Here is a 23968-nt window from a genome sequence, read left to right as displayed (position 1 = left end):
CAAACTCATTCACTCGGTGTGAAGTCAGCGCAAAGGTACCTGCTGCGATGACGTTCTGCAAAGCGGCAGACGCCTTCTCCCGAGAGAACTGGACCGCCGGGGCAGGTCTCTCCCGGACTCCGCCGGGCTCACGGGGCGCTGCCTTGCGCCACCTGGCGCGCCGCGCCACGGCGGTGTGCTTCTGCCCCCGCTGCGTGGCTCCAGCCGGTCCAGAGCTGCCGCCGGAGTCGCTTGAATCGCTGCCCGCCGAGTCGTCCTCCGAGCCGGCTGACGGACAAGAGGAATCATTCGCCAAGGACACGGCTACAACCCAGAAGCCAAGCTACTTCAGACAATGGCCGTGAAAGCCTGCAAACATTATAGACGAGAGCAATTGTCGCAATTAACTGCACGTTTTAAAAAATGACCTACTGCAAAGTGCTACAACAAAACACCAAACAACTCCCTGTGTTTCTATGTTTAATTGCTTACTACTCTAACATCTAATATTCACACAATATTTATCAGGAAGCTAAAAACTTTTCAATAATTTCCACAAGTATTCGGTGGACAGCTAATTATTTTAACCAGCCCAAGTACCCAACGTTGCCCGGGTATTCAAGCAAAGAGAAGACGCTTCATATGAGAGAATCGTTAATTTTTTTGAAATCTCAGGTGGACAATGGATATTCCTTTTATTTGGGTCCAAGATAAAATCTGTAAAATTTTACCAAGCTCAAATAAAATAAAAATATTTTTAGGGTTTTTTTTAGAAAGAATAATTCTTTTTTTATATATTCAAATTCTTTTATTGCAAAGCTTGAAGGCAAAATTATTCGTCATTTGTCCGTCAAGAGATGTAGGCAGCAAGTTTCCTCTTATTTTAAATGTCTAGTCTTCAAAATCTTATCAAGCACCAAAGTTCTGCTTTACAAGTTGGAAAAGGGGGATGAAGATTTTTATTTTTTAAATCTTATGTAGACAGTGGACTTCATCTTGTTTTGAATGTTAAGTGTGTAAATCTCGGAGTAAAAATGTAAATATTTTTTTTTGACGTGATAACGTCTTATAAATCGATGAACGCCGGGCTGCACGCATGAAAAAGGCATGACTCGTTGTCACGTTCCGCCTGAGCCGAGTGTGCAAGAACCGGCCAACCACCGTGGCGAGAAAATCTCCTCTAACATCAAACAGGTTAAAGGCGGGCTTTTTAAAAAGCAGCAATTTTAAAAAAATTTGATATGACTTTACCACGTAAAATTAATCGTCCGTAAACCGACTTTACAGACAAAACCCCCCCCCCCCCCCCTCCTTATTTTGTACACACGTAAGGCATCAAAAATCCTAATTGAGAGTTGGCAAAAGACTGCTGGAAATTGAAGTTTCCTGGCTTACAGTGCTATCGGCACAGGGCCGGCGCGTCCATATAGGCGAACTGGGCAAGCGCCCGGGGCGCCAAGTAGCTGGGGGCGGCGCAGCACGACACATAACAGCTGATATAACATGTTTAACGATTATTGAAACTAGATGAAAATGTATTTTTGTTAACAGTTTGGAATGTTTATATTGGTATAAGTAATTATATTTAAAGTCCACGGTGTATGATTTGTAATAAGTAAAAAAAAAAAAAAAAGCACAAGCCTGCTTACATTTGATTGTTGACAAAATCTTAGGCTTACGTGATGTATTTTGAGGCAAGGAAAATTTTTTTTGGGGGTTTCCGGCAAGGAGGGGGGGGGGGGGGGGGGGCATTAAGGTGTTTCGCCTAGGGCACCAATTTACCTTGCACCGGCCCTGGCCATCGGTGTTTAGTTGATTACTTTAAAAAAAAAACCTTTGTTTCGTAGTGGTATTTCCATGATACCACTTTATATAAATATGTTACTATATTTGCAACGTTCCAGTGTTATCGCCGAAATACCTCCGCGCGAGTAAGCCTTGCGCTGCTAGTATCCGGCGATCCCGACAAGAACGAGCAACATTGGCCGCTTTAATTTTGTTTCCCTTAAAAAGTTACGCAACAGACTCTAACTTATTTTTAATATATTTCCGTGTGCCTCAAAGGGTTTTAAAGAGACTGTCACAATGGTACTCACCGTCGAGTGCGTGCCTGGACTTCCCGGAGCGCTTCTTGCGCAGCTCCTTCCTGTCGCGCGCCAGACCCAGGCCCAGCAGCTTGGCCACGACCTGGCTGCGCGGACGCTGCACGGCCAGCGCTCCCGCCACCTCCCCGACCGGGTCTGCGCGTACGACAACACACACGCACGCCTCTCAGTTCCCCTCTCTCCCCGCGGTCGACACAGCACGGCGGAACCTCCTTACGTGCCTGACAACACCCTTCACTTCGGTAACTTAGGTTTCAAGTTTCTTCGTCGATACTTTTTCAAAGGGGCCATTTTTTTAAATTTTAACTTGATACCTCCCTCGCATATCTTGTTCTGCCCCAAAAGTCGTGAAAGTGTGATACAAACCTTTTTACACCCACAATGTTACATAAAATAAATAGCTGAACAAGAAATGCTAGGAAAGTAACAAGTTAAAGTTTTAGAAATAGCCCTTAAATAAACGTAATCATAAAAAAACTTTAAAAAAAAAATAAAATAATGTATGGGAGACCAAGCCTTTACACTATGGTGTGTGTATGTCACAGGTTTTACCCAAAGAGCTCTGTGAAGATGTTATTCTTCGCCAGGTATGAAAATATGTATTACGTTTATCACTATCTTACAATGTCATTACATAAGATACAGTAGATGTTTCCAGTAAATCAAAAAAAAAAATTGTGATATCTGCTAATTTAGTGGGATTTCTTTAAAAGCATACATTTTCTATTTGTAATGAAGGTACTATATTTATTTGAGACACTCGTTAACTTGATTTGAACCTCTTTAATACAGGTACCAGTTGCTAAACTGCTAATATAATTGAACATTTTATAGGGACTCTTAAAAATATAAATAAAAACAGCATATTTTAGAATAGGCAAGTTATTTATGGTAAGTTACTTTTTATATTGAGATTTCACTGTAGCATACTAAACACAACTTAATATCGTTAACAGTTAAAACTAATATGCAAGTCATAAATTATAAAATTGAAAATTAAAAATTGAAAATAAAAAATTGAGAAATCTATTTAGTTGTCACAATTTAAACCTTGATTACTTAAAATTTCTATTAAAAATTTAAAAAAGATATGAATTATTAAGTTCAATAAAAAAATCATCTTAAAACAATTTTGAATCTCAAATATAAAATTTTTATCTTAATCCATCCAGTCTTACAGTTTACTTGGAATATTATCGTTATCTGGAATACCGTTAATATAAATAATGTTTCCCCCCCCCCCCCCTCAACATTCGACACGGCGCTAGAAGCACCAGCGAGCGTCCCTGAACGGGTGGACCCAGTTAAGCCCGGGGTGTCACGGGACGCCCGAGCACATGACCGCTGCCGAGAAGCCTCACCTGCAGATTCCCGGAACTGGCCGAACAACTGCGCCAGCTGCTCCTCCTCGCAGGACTGCCACTGCTTGGGCGGTCGCTTGGACGGGGCCTGCCGACACACGACACTGTTCTCTTGAAGTAGTCGTTACCGAGACGTTCATGATCCCATTCATCCCTCCATGCCTCGGCGTCGTCCAGGGACTACGCCGCCCCCCCCCCCCCCTCCGTGAAGCCCACAATCCTCTTCCCCCTTTTCACTGCCCTTGCATTGCACGTTTAGCACGAGACATATTGGTTGAGGAGGTGGGGGAAGGGAAGAAAATTAGTATTAGCGCCTCGTACCCTAAATGTTAATGAAAGTAAAATTGTAATTAGGTAGTTTTTTTTTATTCTCAAGGGCTAGGGAACCATGTGGGAGTGCATGGAGGTCTGGAGGTGTGTGGGACACCTGGAGAGCCCACATGTAAGCATTTCCGACGTTGAGAGCGGACCAGGTCTGTTGCAGAATGCATTGCTGCGAGGGGTCACATCTGATTTTTTTTTCCGACACTTGGGCTTATCACGCCCTCAGTCAAGTGTCTTGGCTGAGCCCGTGTCACCCTTGACCACATGGTGACGCCCATAACGATACTTCGATACAACAACACATTCTCACCGACTTACACCCAGTGACCCCGTATCAACCTTACTGTTTCATACCTTACGCAACAAACATGTCTTGTGATTTCCAAGACAGCAACTTTTGTTGGAACTTGAAAGAAATTTCAAAATCCACCACTGGCTTGCTGGTGCTGTTGTGCCCTTACCATTATTCCTTAGCTGTCATTTATTTATATATATATATATATATATATATATATATATATATATATATATATATATATATATAGACACACACACACACATACACACACAATGCATACAATTTTACCCTTTTACTAAACTTTTGCTGGCAGTCTAAATTTTTAAGTACCTTGAGAATTTTTTTTAACAGAGATTTACTGTAATTATTATTGCTCAGAGAATATATGTTTCAGACATGCATTAATTTTTTTTTACCAAGCTAACTTTACATTAGTTTCATCAAACATTTTGACATGTCCAATTGCAACCAACATATGAAAATGCACAATTGAATGAACGGTCACCTTTGAGTTGACCACGATGCCCATTTCTTTGAGCTTCTTGGTGACTCCTCTCTTGGACCGGTCCTTGTTTATCAGGTTCTCCATTATCCAGTCCACCATTCCTGCGACCCAGACACCACAGTCTAGGAGCACAGCTCACACACCTCACCTTGTTGGAGATATACTCTGAGGATAAAGTTTAGTTTAACTTATTTATAAATTGCATTATACTTTAAATATTGGATAAAATTGTTTACAAGAAAATTTTCATACTTAGAATTCGATACGTATGTATAACTGAGCGGTCAAATGCTTTTCTTTCAAGTGAATGAACATGCACATGATTCGTGTTGTCTTGTGAAATAAAAAAATTGTGCAACATCTAACCTCGGTAATGAAGAAATTTTTTTTAAATTTATTTTTTGTCTTATTTGAAGTGACAAAGTTACACTTAACCACATACATACCTCATAATAAATAAGTACATGCAAGATAAGTTTAATTAAAACTATAGCCAAGAAAAATGAAAATTAATCACAAAATAGAATAAAATAAAAACTAAATTCACAATATTACTAGCAAATATAAAATAACAAAAAAAACTAGCATATAAGATAAACATGATTTACCTAAGTATAAAATATTAAATATTGATGATTTTAAAAAATCTATCTCTATAGTTGTAACGGTTTAAAAATAAAAACTAAGACATAACAAATTTAAAAAATACTAATACATTTTCTTATAATAATTCATTCACAGATTCACACACACTAATGCATATTCAGTCGCACATTTCTGACACCACAGCTAACCTGATCATCGGAGCTTAGCAAGTACCGGAATACATAATATGTTTTTTAAACATGGAAAGGGAATTTTAAGTCTGATTGACTACGGTGCTTCGTTCCAGGCACGTGCAGTAGTTACAGAAAAAATATTTAGAGTACACAGCTGTCTTGTGTTGGGGGATGAGCAAAGAACAATTACTCTGAGAACGTGTGCATATACCATGACATGAACCGAGGTAGTGTCAGCAAGATATGTCAGGGCCTGTGTTATTAATGTTTTCTTGAACAGTAAAAGGCAATGGTACTGTCATCTTTTGTTAAGTTTTAGCCAAGACAGCCTATTGTAATACAGGGATATATGCTCATGAATCTTCAAATTAAAAATACAACGGATTCACAAATTTTGAATACACTGAAAACTTTTCCATTGCACCTCGGTTCAATCACTATGAACAGTATCACAGTAATCAAAAATCGGGTGTATGAGAGACTGAATTAAATATGTTATAACATGAAAATTGAACACAAAATTTCACGTAGAAATTGTTTAAGATCAATCAGAGTACATGTAAATTGTGTTATCAACTACATTTATGTAGTTTCCACAACTGCCGCTATAATTCGCTGCCGGAGCAACTACATTGACTAACAAATCATTCCAATTGCAAACCAAAAAAAATTACAGATAAAAGTGAAAAAGAATTTAATAAATTCTAAACCCCAGCTTTGGACCAGAACTTGAGAGAAGGAATTTTATTATAATACCACATAACACATCTTGTTAAAATTCATTAAACAGTTAAAATTAAAAAGTTTTCCTTCGGCTTTGTGAACTCTGGTTTGGCAGCACCGTGATTACACATTTCCGTTCCATGCGACTTCCATTTCATTCACGAAATTACTCCTACCAAATGTCGTACACCGAAAGCTAAAATGTTACACGTAATAAAACATCCCATGAGTTACACAACACTGCCTTTTTAATCTATGTATTAAGGTTTAAACACTCTTTCAATATCAATCTTTCTTCAAATAGAGGATAGGTTTGCCACTGTGGCTGCTGGAAATGATCTCCACAAGAGGCATACCGGCAGACGATCCCTCCTGCCGGCCCATGTACTCATCGTACAGTCTCTGCAGCTCGAACTCCTCTTCCTCCGTCCACGCCATCTTGGACGAGTGAGTCCTGGGGGGCACATCGCACACTTCTCAACGACCAACAAACACAGAATGTAAACGAGACAAAATTTGCACAGTAGAAAATACCTATATTAGCATGGGGCCAGGGCAAGTGGTTAAAAAGTTCAGATAACAACAGCTGACTTTTGGCAGAGTCAAAGATACACATTTATCTCCCAACTTTTGTAATTTCATACTTCGTTTCCTGGCTTAAGCGTCTGATAATATATATATATATATACACACACACATATATCTTTTTATGCTGACTTTTAAAGTATAATTGTACAGGAAAGACAAGGGAACACAAAACGTTAAAATTATTCAATATTAAAATTCTGAATCAATCTGCAACAGTAAGGATAAAAACGATAAGATACCAAACCTGTATTAACAGTCTCAGTTTCAAAGTTTGGGTTTTTCAGTTCTGGAATTGGTGCACTACAATGGAATTGATGATAAAATGAACAGTTATACCAATATAGGTACGAAAGGAAATATAACCAAGTTGTTTAGTCAGTTGCAAGTGATAAAGCACAATGTAAAATAACATCTGAATTAATGAACTATGGCTTAACGTCTTGATGAGATCGTGATCTTTAAGAGACAATGAGAGGATTAATATTAAAATTAAAATTAAAATGGGTGTGGGTAATCACGTACACATGTTAGAAGTTATACCTACTTACTTGGCTTAGTAAAAAAACTTTAATTCTGCACGAAAATAATTAATAAAAATAAAATACTAAAAGGATTGGAGTGATACTAAAAATACGGTTGGTAAATAAAAATTCAATCAAATTTTAACAAAAATTAAATAAATACTCAATATTAATAAAAACACATCTATAAAATTAATTATTTAATTTAGTAAAATAATTGATATATTAATTAATTTTAATTATTTATAAAGTAATAATGTAATAATTTATAATCCAAATAAATTATACATACGGTAACTAACGTAACAAACACTCCCATGAAAACGTCCAGGAGACTACTAAACCTTTCACAGACACTCCCTACCAGCGACAATGGAAGCTTACAAGCAACATGACATAACCTAACTTATATAAATACACTTTAAAATATTTATTAACACAATTTCTATCACCTATATTCTCAATAAAACAATGTTTAAGTATATAATTTAAAGGCATATATATAATTTTTATTTGTATATAGTTGTTTTTTTCACTCTGTGAAAATTTCATAGCATGGTGTGCAGACAACGTAGAAATTTACTACCTAATTTATTCATAACTTCAATAAAGACTGATGAACTGCGGTGGGGAAAACTGATACGAGCCACCAGCCCACAGCAATGTTCACAACAAGTGGCCCTGCCGAGAATCGAACTGGTTCCCTCAAACAGGGACCATCATCCGGAACTGCACTCACTGGGTCGAGTAGCTGCCGTAGCCGTTCTCGATCTCGAAGGCATCGCGGCTGGACTTCCAGAACAGCAGCTCCATGAAGACCTTCTTGTTCTTCTCGGCCACCTGGGCGAACTTCTGCAGGACGAACCCTGCGAACTTGGCCAGCTCCTGGGCCGACAAGCAAGAGAGCGTCGCGTCAGCGTGTGGTACACACTAGTGGAGTACGTACACTGAGCAAAAAAACCATTCTGACACGTTTTTGAAGTTTCGCTAATGCAGCTAACGACTGAGCGAGGATGTCAAATAGTATTTCAACAACAAACTTCTTGGAAAAGATTCCCGCTTCAGAATAAAAATTATTTAGTCAAGTTATGGCATCGCACAGTCACACAGCAGAGTGTGGTGTAATGGGTAGGGGCAAGTTTGCACGGTGAATAGGGATAAAACCGAAACAACACTGCCAAAAATGTCAATATAACATATGACACAGAAATACAATTAGCACCACAATGTAACTAAAAACATGAAATCAATCGGGAACTTGGCCAAACTTAACTGAAATAACAAAAATTTTCATCTTCTATCATGGTAAATTCATTGAATGTACGTAGTAACTTATTTAGCATTAATTTTGTACCAGAATGTATGACCTAAATGGAGTGTAAACAAATTTATATTATATTGTTTAATCTTTCATCTCTTACATATGAAGAGAAAAAAATTTAACAGAGTAAACTTCAGAGTTTATCAGCTTAAATTTAAGTTACTTTATTTCCTCTAATATGTTTCATGGGATCTTTTCCTCGAATGCTAAGGATTTGATCGGCCCATCCCTAGTTAATGAGTCAAATCTCGGTCTGTCAAAAAAGTTGTTGGATGAAAGGAGCATGGGCGTCGTAACCTCGGGGGGGGGGGGGGGGGGGACAAGGGGGGACACGTCCCCCCCCCCCCCCCCCCCAATAATAAAAGCCTCCAATTTCGTCCCCTCCAATAATATATTTAGTTTCTTAGTTATATTAAAAATATGATTTCCATGATACAGCCCATATGTTGCGCATGGTGCATTTAGTCCAATCGTGGTAATGTGAGCATTTTTTAATTAGATCTTCGTGTAAAATCAAAATCAGGTCCGATACCGAATACAGATATGTTAACTTTTTTTTTACAAATTTTTTTCTCTGAAAATGTTTTTTTAGAAAAAATAAATTATATATTGCAACCAACTATGATTATAATATTTAGGAAAGAAAAATGCCTAAAAACCACCTTTTTGCACCTTTAAACCCCAAATTTTCCCGGACCCCCCGCCCGCTTTTTTTTTTCCCAGGGGATGGATATCCCTCAACAACTAAATCAATTGAAGTCCCCCCCTTGCGACGCCCGTGAAAGGGGCGGAAGGCTGCGCACGGCACCTTGTGCTGGGGGTGGCGCGACTCGAAGACGCGCTGGAAGGTGCGGAACAGCGACGCCTGGAACAGCATGGCGGGCATCTTGCAGTCGAAGGCCACGCGGTGCAGCATCTTGGCCGCGCAGTGGTTGGTGTGCGCAGAGTTCCTGTCGAACTGCGCCAGCAGCAGGCAGCACGCGCTCATCACCTTGCTGTGGGCCAACCTGCGCGGACAGACACGGCACGGGTGTTGCCACGGCGTCCCGGCACGCACGGGGTCCAGGAAGCCTGCCCCGGACGGTCTACCTCGTGAACCAGCGCATTTTGAGTTTCCAAACAACTAGAACAGCCAACAAGTTACTGGTATTCTTGTCATACATAATGGAAGAATAATCAGCTGTCACAATACCATGCAATTTTTTTCCTTTAGGGATTTATAAAAAAATTGTGTCTACGTTCTGCCACTATCTAATGATTTGCCAGAGTTGAGACACAGAATGCAAGAGGCTATTGCTTCCATTACTCTGGACTTGTTAACCAAAGTGTGGGGAAAATCTAACTTTAGGTCGGATGTGTGCCGTATTACTAAAGGTGCAAATTTTGGACATTTGTAAGAAATACTAAGTTAGTTTACCTTCAATTTGATGTATGATTTGTTGTAAATAGTCTTAATGAAACTGGGAAATCCTTTATGGACGTTCTGTACATGACAACGTCTAGGGAAGTGGGAGGGGCTTACCCCCTCCTCTTTAAACTCACACATGGCCTCCAAGGTTTCCGAACAGGTGGCTCGGAAGGTGTCTGCAGTATGCGTGAAGGGTGTCCTACGATGGAGCAGGGGCGCATGGCATGGTTGGAGAAAACAGGAGTATCCTCAGAACACTCCCAAAGTCGCCCATGTTTCCATCGTGCAGCTGCTGGGTACTGAACCCATACCACCACCGTGGGAGGGGAGAGATTAGCTGGTCAGTAGACTACCCACAGCTACAGTTTCTTATTTATGTTTACAATTGTTGGAGATAGGCCCCAGCAACTGATCACTGAGAAAGAGAAGGATGTGGAGGAGGGAGGAAAGAAAATTAATTAGGTTAGGGAAACTAAATTTTTTTTCTCTCTCGAATATGTGGTCTAGAATTAACAATGCGTGTATTAAGGAAAATATTATGTTATTTATTGTACTGGAAACAAGTCACAAAATATTTATTATTTGGAAAATGACCTTTCGTATCCCTGCCTGAGACAATCAAAGTTTCAGGCAGACCTGATAATTGTCGGAACCATCCTTGGTGTCACCAAGCGCTGTTGCAAAAAACATAATGCCGACTGCCTTGCAAATCACTCGAGATAAAGATGGCGAAGCTACCGAACAAACCTCCGTGCAAAGTCCATGAACTTGAAGTCTTGCTCCACCAGCCTTGTGCCCATTCCTTCCTCCTCTTCATCGTCATCATCTGATTCATCGTCATCTTGCCAAACAATTCAGAACAAAATCATTAGATCAAGGGGAAAAAAACTTAAGAATGGATAGATTAATGAATTAATGCTTATGGATAAATTAAGGGGACTGCCTAGGTCAGGGGCGTATCTGTGTTAGTGAGGAGGATGATAAGTGCGACGCTCGCTGGTGTTTCTATAGTAGTATTGCATCTAAGCACAAAGTTGTGGACTGACACACAGTCTTCTCATTGTGCACAGGGCAAATATGATTTATGAACAGCATCCACAACATTATATAATGGAGAAATGAAGATAAATAATGTATTAAGCAAGTCACTTTAGTGCTTTCAAGAAACCGGATTTTACACGCCTAAAAATTATTCTGAAAAAAAATTTTTTTTTCAGCTGTTTCCACTGTTATAAAAACGAATACACAGAAACAGAACTACTCATTCGCCCTCAACGTATTCTTAAAGCTTTTCGTAAAAGGAAACCACAATGATATCTTGAGAAGTTTTCAAATTTTTGAATTCCTGCTCACCGTATGTGTTCCCGGGTAGGCAGGGGCCTTAAGGTCTCATCAACATCAGGAGCACAACGTTTAGGAATTACAAGCACTTGCTCAACACAGTACATACAAAGTGAAACACAAAAGTATTTACTGTCATTTTGTGCGGCACACCTGAAAATGAATGTGACTGTCTTAAAACCACAGGCAAAATTGCATTGTTGTGTTTATTGATATTGTTGGTGAAATTAAATTTTTATCACGGAATGTTGTACACACTAATTGCCACATCACTCACACGTGTTTCATTTTAAGATGAATTACTTTTTTAAGCATGTACACTACTGCAGCAACAGTCAGACGCATGATTTCTATTCAGCAGATCAGCGAATGAAAAAAATTATTATTGCTTTGCCATTAAATTGTCCACAACAGATCTAACAAATTCTTTCACACTATGAATTACAACTCTGTAATGGTGATTTAACACAATATATAAGACATACACCATATCAAATATATGTATTTGTCAGAGGTAATGAAGTTGACTACTTTATCGTCATAGTCCATTCGGTCTAGCGTGACTGTCAGCAGGAAGGATGATGATGTCTGATGGCTTTGAGCTCAGAATAAGTGATAGGTTTTGGTGACCTGACTGATGCAACGATAGACAGCCAAAAATCAAATTGTTAACCTGTTGGCAATTTGAATATTGCACTTTCTACGTAAGACAGGGACTCTGTGAGAAGCAATGCTGAAACTAAGCTCTTTTTTCTAATGATTTTTCGCATTCTGACAGTTTTACTACATGCATTTATAACTGTACTTAAAATTGGATGTCTTGAGGTTTTTTTTTGTCTGTCAGACCTAAAAGTTTGGCTAGTATTTGGTTTCATTTGCACTTGAATGATTTATTCATGAATAAATTTGAGATGGATTAATGGTTAAATACTATTGACTGAACTTCTAATATTGGTAAGCTGTGATTTTTGAAAATGATGAAAAGTTACTTTCTCATTTAGAAGATTCAGATGCCTTTTGTTGTTGACAGGACACTTTACAACAGTATTGTACATATACCATGTATTATGTTAAATCAATCTTTCCATAGCAATAATCATTTAAAGAACCTGTATTGGTGGTTACTTAATAAAGGATAACAATTCTCCTTACCATTGTCTTCTGGCTCTGGGTTTTCCACAGTTGCTGGAACTTCATTTTCAGAACCTGGAAGTATCACACATGCTTTCACACATTCATACCATACATTTTACACTCAAGAGTCTACAGTTTGTTTTAACGAAAATAAAGTAAATTTTCAACCGTTCAAACTTTACACATTACTTAAGCATAACTTAACAAGGAAAAGTTAAGATATTGGGAGAGCATGCAGCAAGAAAAACTCAAAATACATCTGGTGACACTGCATTTAACATTAAGGGATCTGTTTCCATAAAACAAAAAAATAAACAAATAATGTTACTTGAGAATCATGCATGTTAGATAGAAGGCCGTTTAACAATGTTATTTCAATTTTTTTTTAAATCAACCAGGTAGAAAAGTCCCCCATGGTCTTATAAGCAAGACGTGCAGCTAAAGGATTGAGTAGTGCTGACAAAATGATAGAGTGGGGAAGTCGTCCAAGTAGTGAGCAGACAAGTAGTGTATTTGGCTTCTGTTTATAAATAATTTTCAGGTGTATCAGCATCTTATGGTAATTCATCCCCTAAGGGGATAAAATAAGAGACATAAGTTTGTATAGGAAGTATGTCACATTTAAAACTAGAAATGTGAAATTCGGTGTCTAGGCTTCTGAAGAACTTCATGAGTACATAATACGGGAAATGTCACAGATCGACCTGGAAATAAAGTACGAAAGATGCATAGAAACTGACAGGGAAAAAGAGATTAGAGACAAGTATGTTGAAACACATGTATGCAATAAATTATTGAAGTAATAACTTTAAATAAATATTCTTATTTGGTGTGGGCGATGGTCCGAATACATATAGTCAAATTGAACTTTTTCTTCTAAACTGTCTCCTTTGGTAGCACAGAATAAGAGCACTCGTGACATTTGCTGTTTCCGGTTCCTGTTTCAAAAAAGGTAAACAGAAAATAATGGACAAAGTGGCAGGAACAGGAAGCCAAGCAGACCAAGACGAACTATTGATTAGTGCTGTCCGTTTGCGACCGGCGTTTATTCAAAGGCCGAACCCCCTCACAGCATTCACAACAGCTGCGTACTCATTATTTACAATGCAGAAAACAAACAAAAACAATAAAAAGAACACTTATTTTGGTGCTATATATTCACTGCGCTCTGGCAATCAGTAGAATCAGTCATCGCAATATTGTGGACAGGGCAGTTTCACGTGCGACAATGTGACGTCACTCACTTTAGGACCAGGACACGGACAGTTGTAGACGGGCCTTAACAAGTACAAGGTGACACAGAACAACAGGAACCTGGTTCCAGCAGGACGGCGCGACATCGCGCGCTGCAAGGCAATCAACTGCAGCCGTGCGAGAATTGTTCGGTAATCGTGTCATCTCAAGACTCGATGACGTTCCTTGGCCCCCCAAGATCACCGGATTTATCAGTTTGTGCTGTTTTCCTGCGGGGCTGCCTCAAGAGTCAGGTACACACGACTCGGCCAAGGACGCTGGATGAATCGAAACAAAAGAATCGACGACGAAATTCGTGGCATCCCAGCTGAGATGTGGCAGCGATCAATGGGGGGACCTCAACAACAGATCAGAAGAATGTACACGCACACAAGGACGCCATCTGCAGAACGTAATTTTCATTGTCGTAATTGACAAATTGTTTTGTTTTTTTCCTTAAACGGCAAGTTGTAATGGTTCAATTACTGTTCAATTAAATTGTGTGGTGTTGCATGTATTATATTTTTAGTGTTTGCCGAAAGTTCAAGGATTTCTGTGACACCTTGTACCTACAATGCAGGGGAGGGAGGCTACCCACCTCCCCCAGCACGCGCTGCAGTTGTGTCCGGTCAGCGCTACGGGAGGGGCGCAGACTCGTGTGACAAACAGCCAATTACAAGAGCGCGGCGCTCCCTCGCCTCTACGAGGCAGTAAGTCTCCGGCGTGCTCGGCCATGGTCGATAACTATCGACACACATCGACCGGCAGAAACCGGACTGCACTCGCGGCCCTAACGAGCCAACCCCCTCCTCCTCCCCACCCTTAGTACAGGGGTCGTGGATAACGAAGGAGAAGGAAGGGTCGTATCTGGACTGTTCCACGGTCACACGGCAGTTCCATCAGATTCAAAATGGCGTAGTCGGAACACTTTCAAGGCGAAGAGAAAGGGATGGCGGGTAGGTTGAAACATATGCCGTTTCCGAATAAGAATGATGTCCCCTTCGCCGATGCAGTCTTAATCAAAAGACCAACGGCTGCTTTCGTGATAAGCTAGCCGCGAATATATGTCCGAATTCTTCAGATGCTCACAAAACTAAGAAATGCTTTTTCTGCAGTCGTTTGTTTGTTTGCGTTTAAAAAAAATTCACGCGCTATTTTTTTCCCCATTATTTTAAGTTTTCACGTGTTGAAGCTGATCATCTGACAGCAATACTGATAAACATCACAGCAGTTGGCTGGCTCGGCAACTGACTACCACTACATTTCTACTCAAAGATGGCGCCACAAACCTCAAGTCATGTCAAGGCATAATTCATATTTCCCAGACTTTATGTACCTTGTTGCACCCACATATTTACTTACAGTCTGTAAGCGTCGCGAGGAAATAACTTATTATTTCCCGCAGGCGACTACAACTGGCATGATAATCACACAAGTTCAACAAGTGTTGACTTCAAGAAGCAGCCAAAGCTAAGTCCTGTGCTGTGTCAAACAAAAAAAAAAAAGCAAGGTGGAGAGGTCTGATCCCCCTTGTATTTAGTGCCCTGTACATCCCAGCAAATCTTCCCCGTAACTATCAGATAGGCTCCAGTGGCATCTATCAGCGAATGAGGCACTTCGTCAAATTACCCCCGCGGCACAGCAATAGACATCGACCCTCGCGGCTAAGCTGGGCTGCAGTAGAGCCCGGACTTACAGTGGACACACAGAAGTCAGTGTTTGAACGCCCCACGTGCTCGTCAAATGAATTTTAGAAAATTACTTTCTTTTTCTGGAACACGCGTCCAAGTCATCCCTTACAACGGGACTCAAGCGGAAATACTTATCTCGGCACGCAAGACGCACATCTTCGGTGAACAAGCAGGGCCGTAACTAAGGCGTTGGGGGGGGGGGGGGGGGGCAGCAGGGCTTGTGCCCCGGGAGACACATTGAGGGGGGGGGGGGGGGAGGGGAGGAGGGCGCTAAACTGGCAGAGTAATATTTACTTGAATACCGTAGTGTTAGAACACAAAAAAAAAAATTGGAGGGTAGTTGAGCTGTTATTTGTATTGAAAGATACATACGTGTATATCGTCAAATATTTAAAGCAGTTTTTTTCTTCGCGTATTAGAAATTAAATGAATGCAAATAAATATATTTCTTTACAATCTAAGTTGAATCAAAACTATTTGGAATAGTGGTATTAAAAATTCACATTCATTTCAACTTGTATTTTAGTATAAATGCCTGTCTGGCCATGAGAGCGTGGCTGCATTTTTATCACGATCTATCTGCAGTAGTTCCAGTCTTTCTTCCAATAGCAGTTTTGCTCCTCTGTGATTCCTACGTAGGCATGTACAATTTGACATCAGCTTGTTCTCTTGTGTGTTCATGTATTCATATCTGCTGTCCATTCCTGGAGTTTTATTGAAGTGACGTCTAATAAATCGATGAACGCCGGCTGCACTCATAAAAAAATGTCCCGTTACGCACATTATCCCGTTACGCTGTGTCCCGTTACGCTCATTGTACGCTTGCGCCGCATCTATATCTCTCATCCACTCGATTGGAACAACCATCGATTTGACTTTTTCGAGGCACATTAAACTTGAAACACTCCCATTCGTTTCCTACTTTTCCTATCATCGTCCTATCCTTAACAGAATAACACAGATTGCAAGAAGTTAAATAGCAAACATGTATAAAAGTTATAGTTAAAATAATATGTTCGTTAAAGTAATAAACATATTTTAATTAATGACTGCAAATAAAAGTAAATGTATCAATTAAATTGTAGATTTCATTTCACTCCTTCTTTGTATCCATACAAAATAGTGATAATTCAATAAAAATGATTCCATTTTATTCATAAAAGTATGCAATCATTTCATCAGTGTTTTGTTACGACGTTGTCACGTTAAGCTATCGTCCGTAAACCGACTTTACAGACAACCAATTTTTTTTAATGTGTAAAATATTAGCTCTCGGGGTAACTTATGACATTCGGTGGGACTAACTTCGTGAATGGAACGGAAGTCGGATGAACGGAAATGTGTAACCATGGTGCCGAAGACGTCAAGATGGCGGAGCCACGCGCAGCGACGTAACCCCGCACACAGCGACTTTCGAAAACATCAGGGAACACATACCAAACGTATCGGTGTTCCCAATGAAACTTTAAGATAACGAAACTACCCTGGAATATATTCGGTAAACTGAATTAGTAACAGTAAAAAGTAATCCCAAGTTTTAAAATACTTAACAAAAAATGGTATTACAATGATTATAATACGTATTCTCCAAACAAAATCCCAATAAACTCGTCAGCACAGCGGTACAGCGTGACTTTTGAAGCTCAAAAGCGACATTTTGACGTGGTTCAAACCGGGTCACTGGAATTTTTTTTTTTTTGCCTTTTTTACTAACACAATAATATAGTATTATGAAATAACACTGTTGAATCAGTTCAATAGGGTTAAGGTGGCTTGTAGAATTACATTTACAGAATGGATTTCCGTCGTCAAGGCAAGACCAATTTTACAAACATATACTTAGTGTTATAGTAAGAGTTTTAAAATGTTTCACGTTTAATATTTTAGTAATACTTTAGAAGTGTAACTTCGAAAGTGTGCGGGAACTTTATAGTATTAACTGTTTAGTGAATTTTAATAAGATGAGAAGTATTTTAATAAAATTCCTTGTCGAACATCAGGTTCAAAGCCAGGGTTTATTATTTTTTCAAGTCTTTTTCCCTTTTATCGGAGCCGATTCATTATATTCTTTGAATTTTCGCTCTGCAAATCGAATTGATTCGATAGTCGACGCAGCTGCCCCGGCTGCATGGATCCAGCTTCCAACAGCGATCCCTTGGTTATCACCAGTTCGCAGCCATCTGTTCTATAGCATGTCCCATCCTCCGATTGCAGTAAGGAATTTAATGGGCATTTTACTCTCTTTACAATGCACGATATTTGCTATATATTAGCGCAGCAGTCGTTCCAATGAAGCTCTACTGCCGGATACACCCAAAGAGCACAACAGTTTTGGACACATCTTTAGAATGACTTGATGTAAGCTTTTGGACATACGCCATTGCTGAGCGTATGTCCAAAAGCTTACATCAAGTCATGCACTCCCATTGCACAAATCTTTCGAAGATAACATCTTTAGAATGTAATGAAAATGTTATACTTTGGCTATATGAATGCAACAAACAGAATACACGGAAAAATTTCCATAAAGTATAGTTCTGACGTTTGCGGTTATCAACCGCGTTTCACAGTAGCGATTCTGCAAGCGGGCTCCATTGGCGTGGTACGGGGGGAATGGCTGATCCGATTCGGACGAGAACAACCAGCGGGGGAAGGGGGAAGGGCAGGCGGGTAGCCAGGCGATGCTGTGGCCATGCGCTAGATACGATCAGGAGGAGCCGCTAAATCAGAAAACCAGACACGGGGAATCGATAGCGGACTGATATATGACGTGAGACGAGGGAAACTTGCTAAGGAATTGGACATGAGGAGTTGGGGGGGAGGGTTAGGTCCCGCGGGAGAAGCAAGTGGCCCCAGGAATCGAGTAAAGGGACGACCCTGCACTGACCAGTCGTCGTGAAGTATCTGGGAGGGGGGAAGAGAATAAGAGAGAGAGAATGAGATAGAGAGGAAGAGAGAGAGACTCGTCGCCCGCCCGGCGGCTCGTAAGTGGAATTAGGCCCCGCCATCTTGGATTTCAACGTCTTTTTTGCTATAATTGAAATTCTGAAATATTTATCCCAATTATTGTCATGTCAAGGCATCTCCCAAACCTTCTATACCTTGCTGCTACCGCATGTTTACTAACAGTCTCTTTGTCTGTAAGTGCCGCGGGCTATCCCGACAATCACGGACACCACACCAGTTCACGAGTGTTGACTTCAACAAGAGGATAAAGCCAAGTCCTATGCCATGCCAAACTAAACCAAAAGAAGGGGGTTTGTCTGTAAAGTCGGTTTACGGACGATAATTTCACGTGATAACGTCATAAAAAACGTTGTTAAAAATTTTTATACTTTTAAATTTTAAAATATTATTTACAGTTTTTGAACAATTTAATTTAAATAATTTGTTTAAATATAATCACGAACAATTAGTTAAAAAGCTCGCCTTAACCTGTATGATATTACAGAAGATTTTCTCGCACGGTGGTTGGCCGGTTCTTGCACGCTCGGCTCAGGCGGAACGTGACAAGTCGTGCTTTTTCGTGCGTGCAGCCGGCGTTCATCGATTTATAAGAAGTTGTCACGTCAAAAGGGAATTCAGCACGGAAGCTTTATTGCAAATGGTATCAAAATATTTTAAATTGCAAGATAAAGAGGCCTAATTCGCCTTAAGGCTCCGTCTGTGTCGCCATGTTGATTATTTCATTTCCTAAGTACACAACACAGAAAATACACTAGAGACTAATACCGGACAGCTATATATACTAGCAACACAAGGAGTGATTTTGGGGAGGGGGGGGGGGGGAAGCGGAGAGTTAAAGTAATCCAGCAGCAAGAGGCGTGACAATAAAAATATTTTATACATTTATTGTTAGATTATACATTGTATCATCTGGTGTCATACAAGTGTCAAATAAAATAACGGAGTAACCTATCTGTAGAGAAATCCAGGTCTGAGGACTTTGTGGTACAGTCTCGACTGGTTGAAGTGAAACTTGTTCCTAGGCAAGGTTAAGTCGAGGCGATGAATCATCATAACTTAACGAAATATGCAACGCTCAGTGTTAAAGGCACTCGAAGTCGAACAATGACTAAAGGAGGGTGTCAGACAATTGCGGGTTTCTCGTCGCTTGTGTTTTCACATGAGCGGACCTCCATTGTACACCGGTTTTTTTTTACTGTTCATGCGAGTCATTAAATAGTTGATTTTATCGTTAATAGTGATTCTGGAAATGTGACGTTCCACCTCTAGAGCGCGTGGCACCACGCACCTATATATTTTTAATATTATTTTTTTTTTTAATTGCGGGGAAAATATTTCGAACTAAATGAATACAACGGAAAAAATTGCCACGCGTATACTTCCCCCCACCCCCCACCAACGATTTAAAAAAAAAAAAAAAAAGCAGTAGCTCTCAAAATTACAAGATAAAAATATTTATACAGTAAAAAAAAAAAATAAAGACTTTTCCTTGGCAAGAAACATCCTGTCAGCTCAAAGAAGACCAAGGGGAGGGGGGGGGGGGGGACTCTCGGTTCGCTCGACAACGCCGCCCTAAAACACCGTGGAAAAAAAAGGGCGGCAAATGAGATTAAAAGCCTTGAAGAGCGAGGGAACCGTTTTCTTTTGTTTAGCGGTAAACAACACCCTCCCCTTTCCCCGCGCCCGCCTGGTGAACACCCTGCGGAGAGCGCGCCAGCTTCCGCCACGCTCGGAAGCTCAGCTGCAACGTACCGGGTGTCTGGAAATAGTCTACCTGGCGAGCCGATTTCAAAAATATTTAAAATAAAAAAAAAAAAATCACTTTAAATAGAATGTTATTTAAACGTTTAAATTATATCACGGGGTGATTATAAACTCGTCAAAAAAATTCGGAGATCAGTTAAAAATAATTAGGATGAATGGGAAATATTGGAGTTCACAGTAGGGAATTTCATAGTTTGGTAAGTTTAATCGTTTCCCTCCAGACACGAGACCACACCGTGTCCTGCTGTTCGCACGGCAGGTTGCATTCTGCCCCTGCTCCGGCGAGCCGGCAACACTGCTCGTTGTGTGTGTGTACGTAAGCTAAATATATATAGGGTGTCCGTGAAAGACCGCACGGTTTTTTTTTTGATCAGGTAGAGAATAAATTTCTGAGACAGGAAATCTTTGCCGATTTTTTTACGTGACCCATAGGTAATTAGTAATTAATTGAAATAGTTAACCAATGATGAGCGCGTACATGCTCGCTTACTGCTGCTTGCCCCCTCACCTCTCTCTCTCTTTCTCTCTCTTTCTCTCCCGGTAAGCACAGTTCCCCCACTCTTCTTCTTTCTCTTGGAGCGCGCTCATAATTGGTTAACTATTTCAATTAATTACTAATTACCTAATGGTCAGATCAAAAATCGGAAAGACTTCCTGTCTCAGAAATTGTCTCTATCTGACCAAAAAAAACGTGCGGTCTTTCACGGACACCCTGTATATATAATATTGTAAGAGATGTGGCGATTATAACGGTAAAACCTCTGCAGTGCCGATATCCACGTGATTTAGGTGGGGCCGTTGCCCTTGAACTGAGTTCAGTGACGGTAAACTTAAGTTAAAGACGTCAAGATAAAAAAAAAGCAAAGGCCACTGGAAATCGAAACTTCGCAGCCTCCAGCACCGTATCAGCTGATTTGTTCGCGAGTTCCGTTTCACGTGGAGTCGCTGGTCGCCACTTCCCGCGTGAGCAGTAGTCTTGTTTCCTCAGCTCTCGGAATACGGCGTTTGGCGCGAACCGAAGTTCACAAAGCCAAAGGGAACAATATATAGCGCATATTAACTGTTTAGTGAATTTTAACGAGACGGTCAGCATTTTAATAAAATTTCTTGTCAAAAATCAGGTTCAAAGCCGGGGCTTTGTTATTTTTACAAGTCTTTTTTAGCTTTTATGGGAGCAGTTTCATTACATAGTCGAACATTTTGCCCTGTAAATAAAATGATTCAATAGTCGACGTAGCTGCTCCGGCAAACGAATTCTAGCGGCGGTCGCAGAAACTAAGTGTGAGTCACGTCAAGAAATGCCATTAAAAACACAATTTGCGTATATTTATCGCGCTCGGCATTATGTTAAGGAATTCTACGTTAAAATTTCGTGCTGGAGTTTCGTATTATAAAGTGTATTTGCAACACGAGAACACATGAACTTAGTCGTTACCGAGGTTCGCTCACAATTCTTTTTTTAATCCTCTGTCACAGTTTGCAGAACAGCTTCTATGATACTTTTTCATTTTAATTCACGGACACGGGAACAAGCTTTAAGTACTTTTAGTCAACATTCGTACACTGGTGTGACAATTTATTAAAGTTGAACGCGCCCACTTGAGAATATCACTTTTTTTTCTCTTCACCTCCCAGCGCTCACACACGTAAGTTAACGCATATACAGGCTGGGTCAGAAATTCTACCGACAAACTTCTTCCGTACGTTATACGCGAAAAATGTTAGTTGTAAACGTCTAACACGACTAATGGTCTGAAGTACTTTCCAAGGCTTTCACACGCCGTTGAGGTTTGAGCTGAGCAACTTCTTTGTTGCAAATGAGCGTCTGGGTAGTAATATTGTATTAAATTTATATTAATAATTTTTTTAATGATTTTTAAAAATTTTCCCGATTTTCTCACATTAAAATGACGGATTTTCAAGATGGCGGACATGACGTCATACTAGGTGACGATATATATCCTTTGACATAAGTGGTGGGGGGGAGTCAGTCTGCCAGCGGCTTCCTTGGAGGAAGGTTCGGTCACCATTTTTTTTTGCCCTCACCGGGTTCGAACCGAGGACTCAGAGCTCCATGTCGTAAAAGTATGTTATTTAAATATTTTTATTAAATTTTAATTAATTGAATTTTTTTATAAATTTTTTTCTTTAAAATTGGATAGTAAATATTTTCAAGATGGCGGCCGTAACGGAAATTGCAACGGTGACGTCATAATCCATGATGACGTCAGAGGCTGTATACATGGATGCTTAAACCTCAATATGGACATTTATAGCCGCTGGTATTTTTAAGGGCTAAAATGGGAAAATTTTCCTCAAAACAGGAATTTTTGAGTCATTTTGAGTTATTTTTGAGGAATTTTGAGGAATTTTTGAGTTCAAGATGGCCGCCGTGACGTCAGAGCAATCGGTCATTGACCCGGCTCCAGCTCCACACCCAGAACCCGTGTCCCAGGACATACCAAAATATACTACTAACGTCTAACACGACTTATGGTCTGAAGTACTTTCCAAGGATTTCACACGCCGTTGAGGTTTGAGCTGAGCAACTTCTTTGTTGCAAACGAGCGTCTGGGTAACGTGTGATGACGAGTCTTATCACTGGCGGTCGTCGACGCCACGATGAAGACAGCCGCGACGTCCCTATGTTTGCCGAGGCAGGGTGATTCCGCAGTGGCTTACCACTGGCTTGCGCGGGATGAAGGTGGAGCACCCAGTCCTGGACAATCCCCACCCTGGCCGGGAGTCGAACCCGGGCTACTTGGCCCACCACCAGACACACTAGACACACTAGACACTAGAACACGTGGGCGGGTGTCGGAGGCAGAAACCACTGTGTCCACTTTTGGGCAAAATGCACGTTTGACAAAAACTGAAGACCACAATTTGACGTTCTTTCCAGTGGCATACAACTCTGATATCTACGATATGTCAAAAATGCACATATTTTGAGTAAGTTAGGCACTATTTAAAAATTCTTTAAATTGCTCTCATGAATATCTAAAAAAAATTATACAACCACCGCAAAACTTGTCGCTGTTGAAAATATACTCTCATCCAAACGCTCAGTGTTACAGCTTTAATTATTCATCTATTATTTCAAATACACCAGTTGATTGTCCAACTTCTAAGGTACCCTTGGAAGGACTTTAGAACATAAGTCGCACATGCTTACACCTTATATATTTCACAATGAATTTGCAGAAGAAGTTTGCTGGAGATATTCTGACTCAGCTTATATAATTATTTTGTTAATGCACCTACATCTAAGTCGTCGAACCCACGACCCCTCAAAACGATCGTGACCGATGACCCGAATTATATATATATATATATACACACACATATATGTATGTATAAAAATAGGCATACAATCTTAGGGTGCAATGATTTGTGTCATGTCACACACAAAAATAATTCAAATTGTAGCAAAAATATCCGAAAACTTAGATATGTTGGGGATTAACCCCAGTTTTCAAATATATATTACTTCATTGAATTTAGGTTTACATCAAGAGTTTTTGACGCCCATAAAGGACGTCATTACTGTTACCACAATCCCTACTTGAGTTCCTAATACAAGCTACAATTCCTTCGCACGGGTAGGCACTACCCATAAATTAATTATACAGATAAGTGGTATTTTAACGTCCAAGTAGAGGCCATTACAAATGAATGAAGGGATCGAAGGTTGAGATGAAGTAGCGACAGGATTCGAAACAGCCAGGGATTACGGAAGGGGCGGTGAGGAGGGGAGGGGGAGGAAGTGAGTGATCTGACCAACTCAACCGCCAATATTATACCGAGCACAACAAGCCTGCCAGGGAAAACACCATCATCAACTCGGCCGCGGGGCAAGCAAGCGAGCGAATCAAACGGGCGACCCCGCCGCCGACGCGGGAGGGGAAAGGGGAGAGGGCAGATCG

At 40.3% G+C, this 23968-nt stretch overlaps 1 protein-coding gene across 3 annotated transcripts in view; it reads right to left on the bottom strand.

Moving 5' to 3' along the window:
- The window catches only part of LOC134535226 (protein timeless homolog), a 65590-nt gene that overhangs the window by 9487 nt on the left and 32135 nt on the right, over positions 1 to 23968 (bottom strand). For all 3 annotated transcript variants that reach the window (XM_063374284.1, XM_063374287.1, XM_063374286.1), the window contains 9 exons: positions 12406 to 12459; positions 10660 to 10753; positions 9313 to 9511; positions 7923 to 8068; positions 6431 to 6528; positions 4573 to 4673; positions 3446 to 3533; positions 2076 to 2219; positions 40 to 267 (listed from right to left, as the gene is read on the bottom strand). In XM_063374284.1, coding sequence (XP_063230354.1) covers positions 40 to 267; positions 2076 to 2219; positions 3446 to 3533; positions 4573 to 4673; positions 6431 to 6528; positions 7923 to 8068; positions 9313 to 9511; positions 10660 to 10753; positions 12406 to 12459 — 1152 coding nt within the window. The remainder of the gene's footprint in view (positions 1 to 39; positions 268 to 2075; positions 2220 to 3445; positions 3534 to 4572; positions 4674 to 6430; positions 6529 to 7922; positions 8069 to 9312; positions 9512 to 10659; positions 10754 to 12405; positions 12460 to 23968) is intronic.

This window comes from Bacillus rossius, chromosome 8 (assembly GCF_032445375.1).
Source record: "Bacillus rossius redtenbacheri isolate Brsri chromosome 8, Brsri_v3, whole genome shotgun sequence".
NCBI lineage: Eukaryota > Metazoa > Arthropoda > Insecta > Phasmatodea > Bacillidae > Bacillus > Bacillus rossius.
The sequence above is the reverse complement of the archived record's forward strand: the minus strand, read 5'-3'. Positions and strand labels throughout refer to the sequence as shown.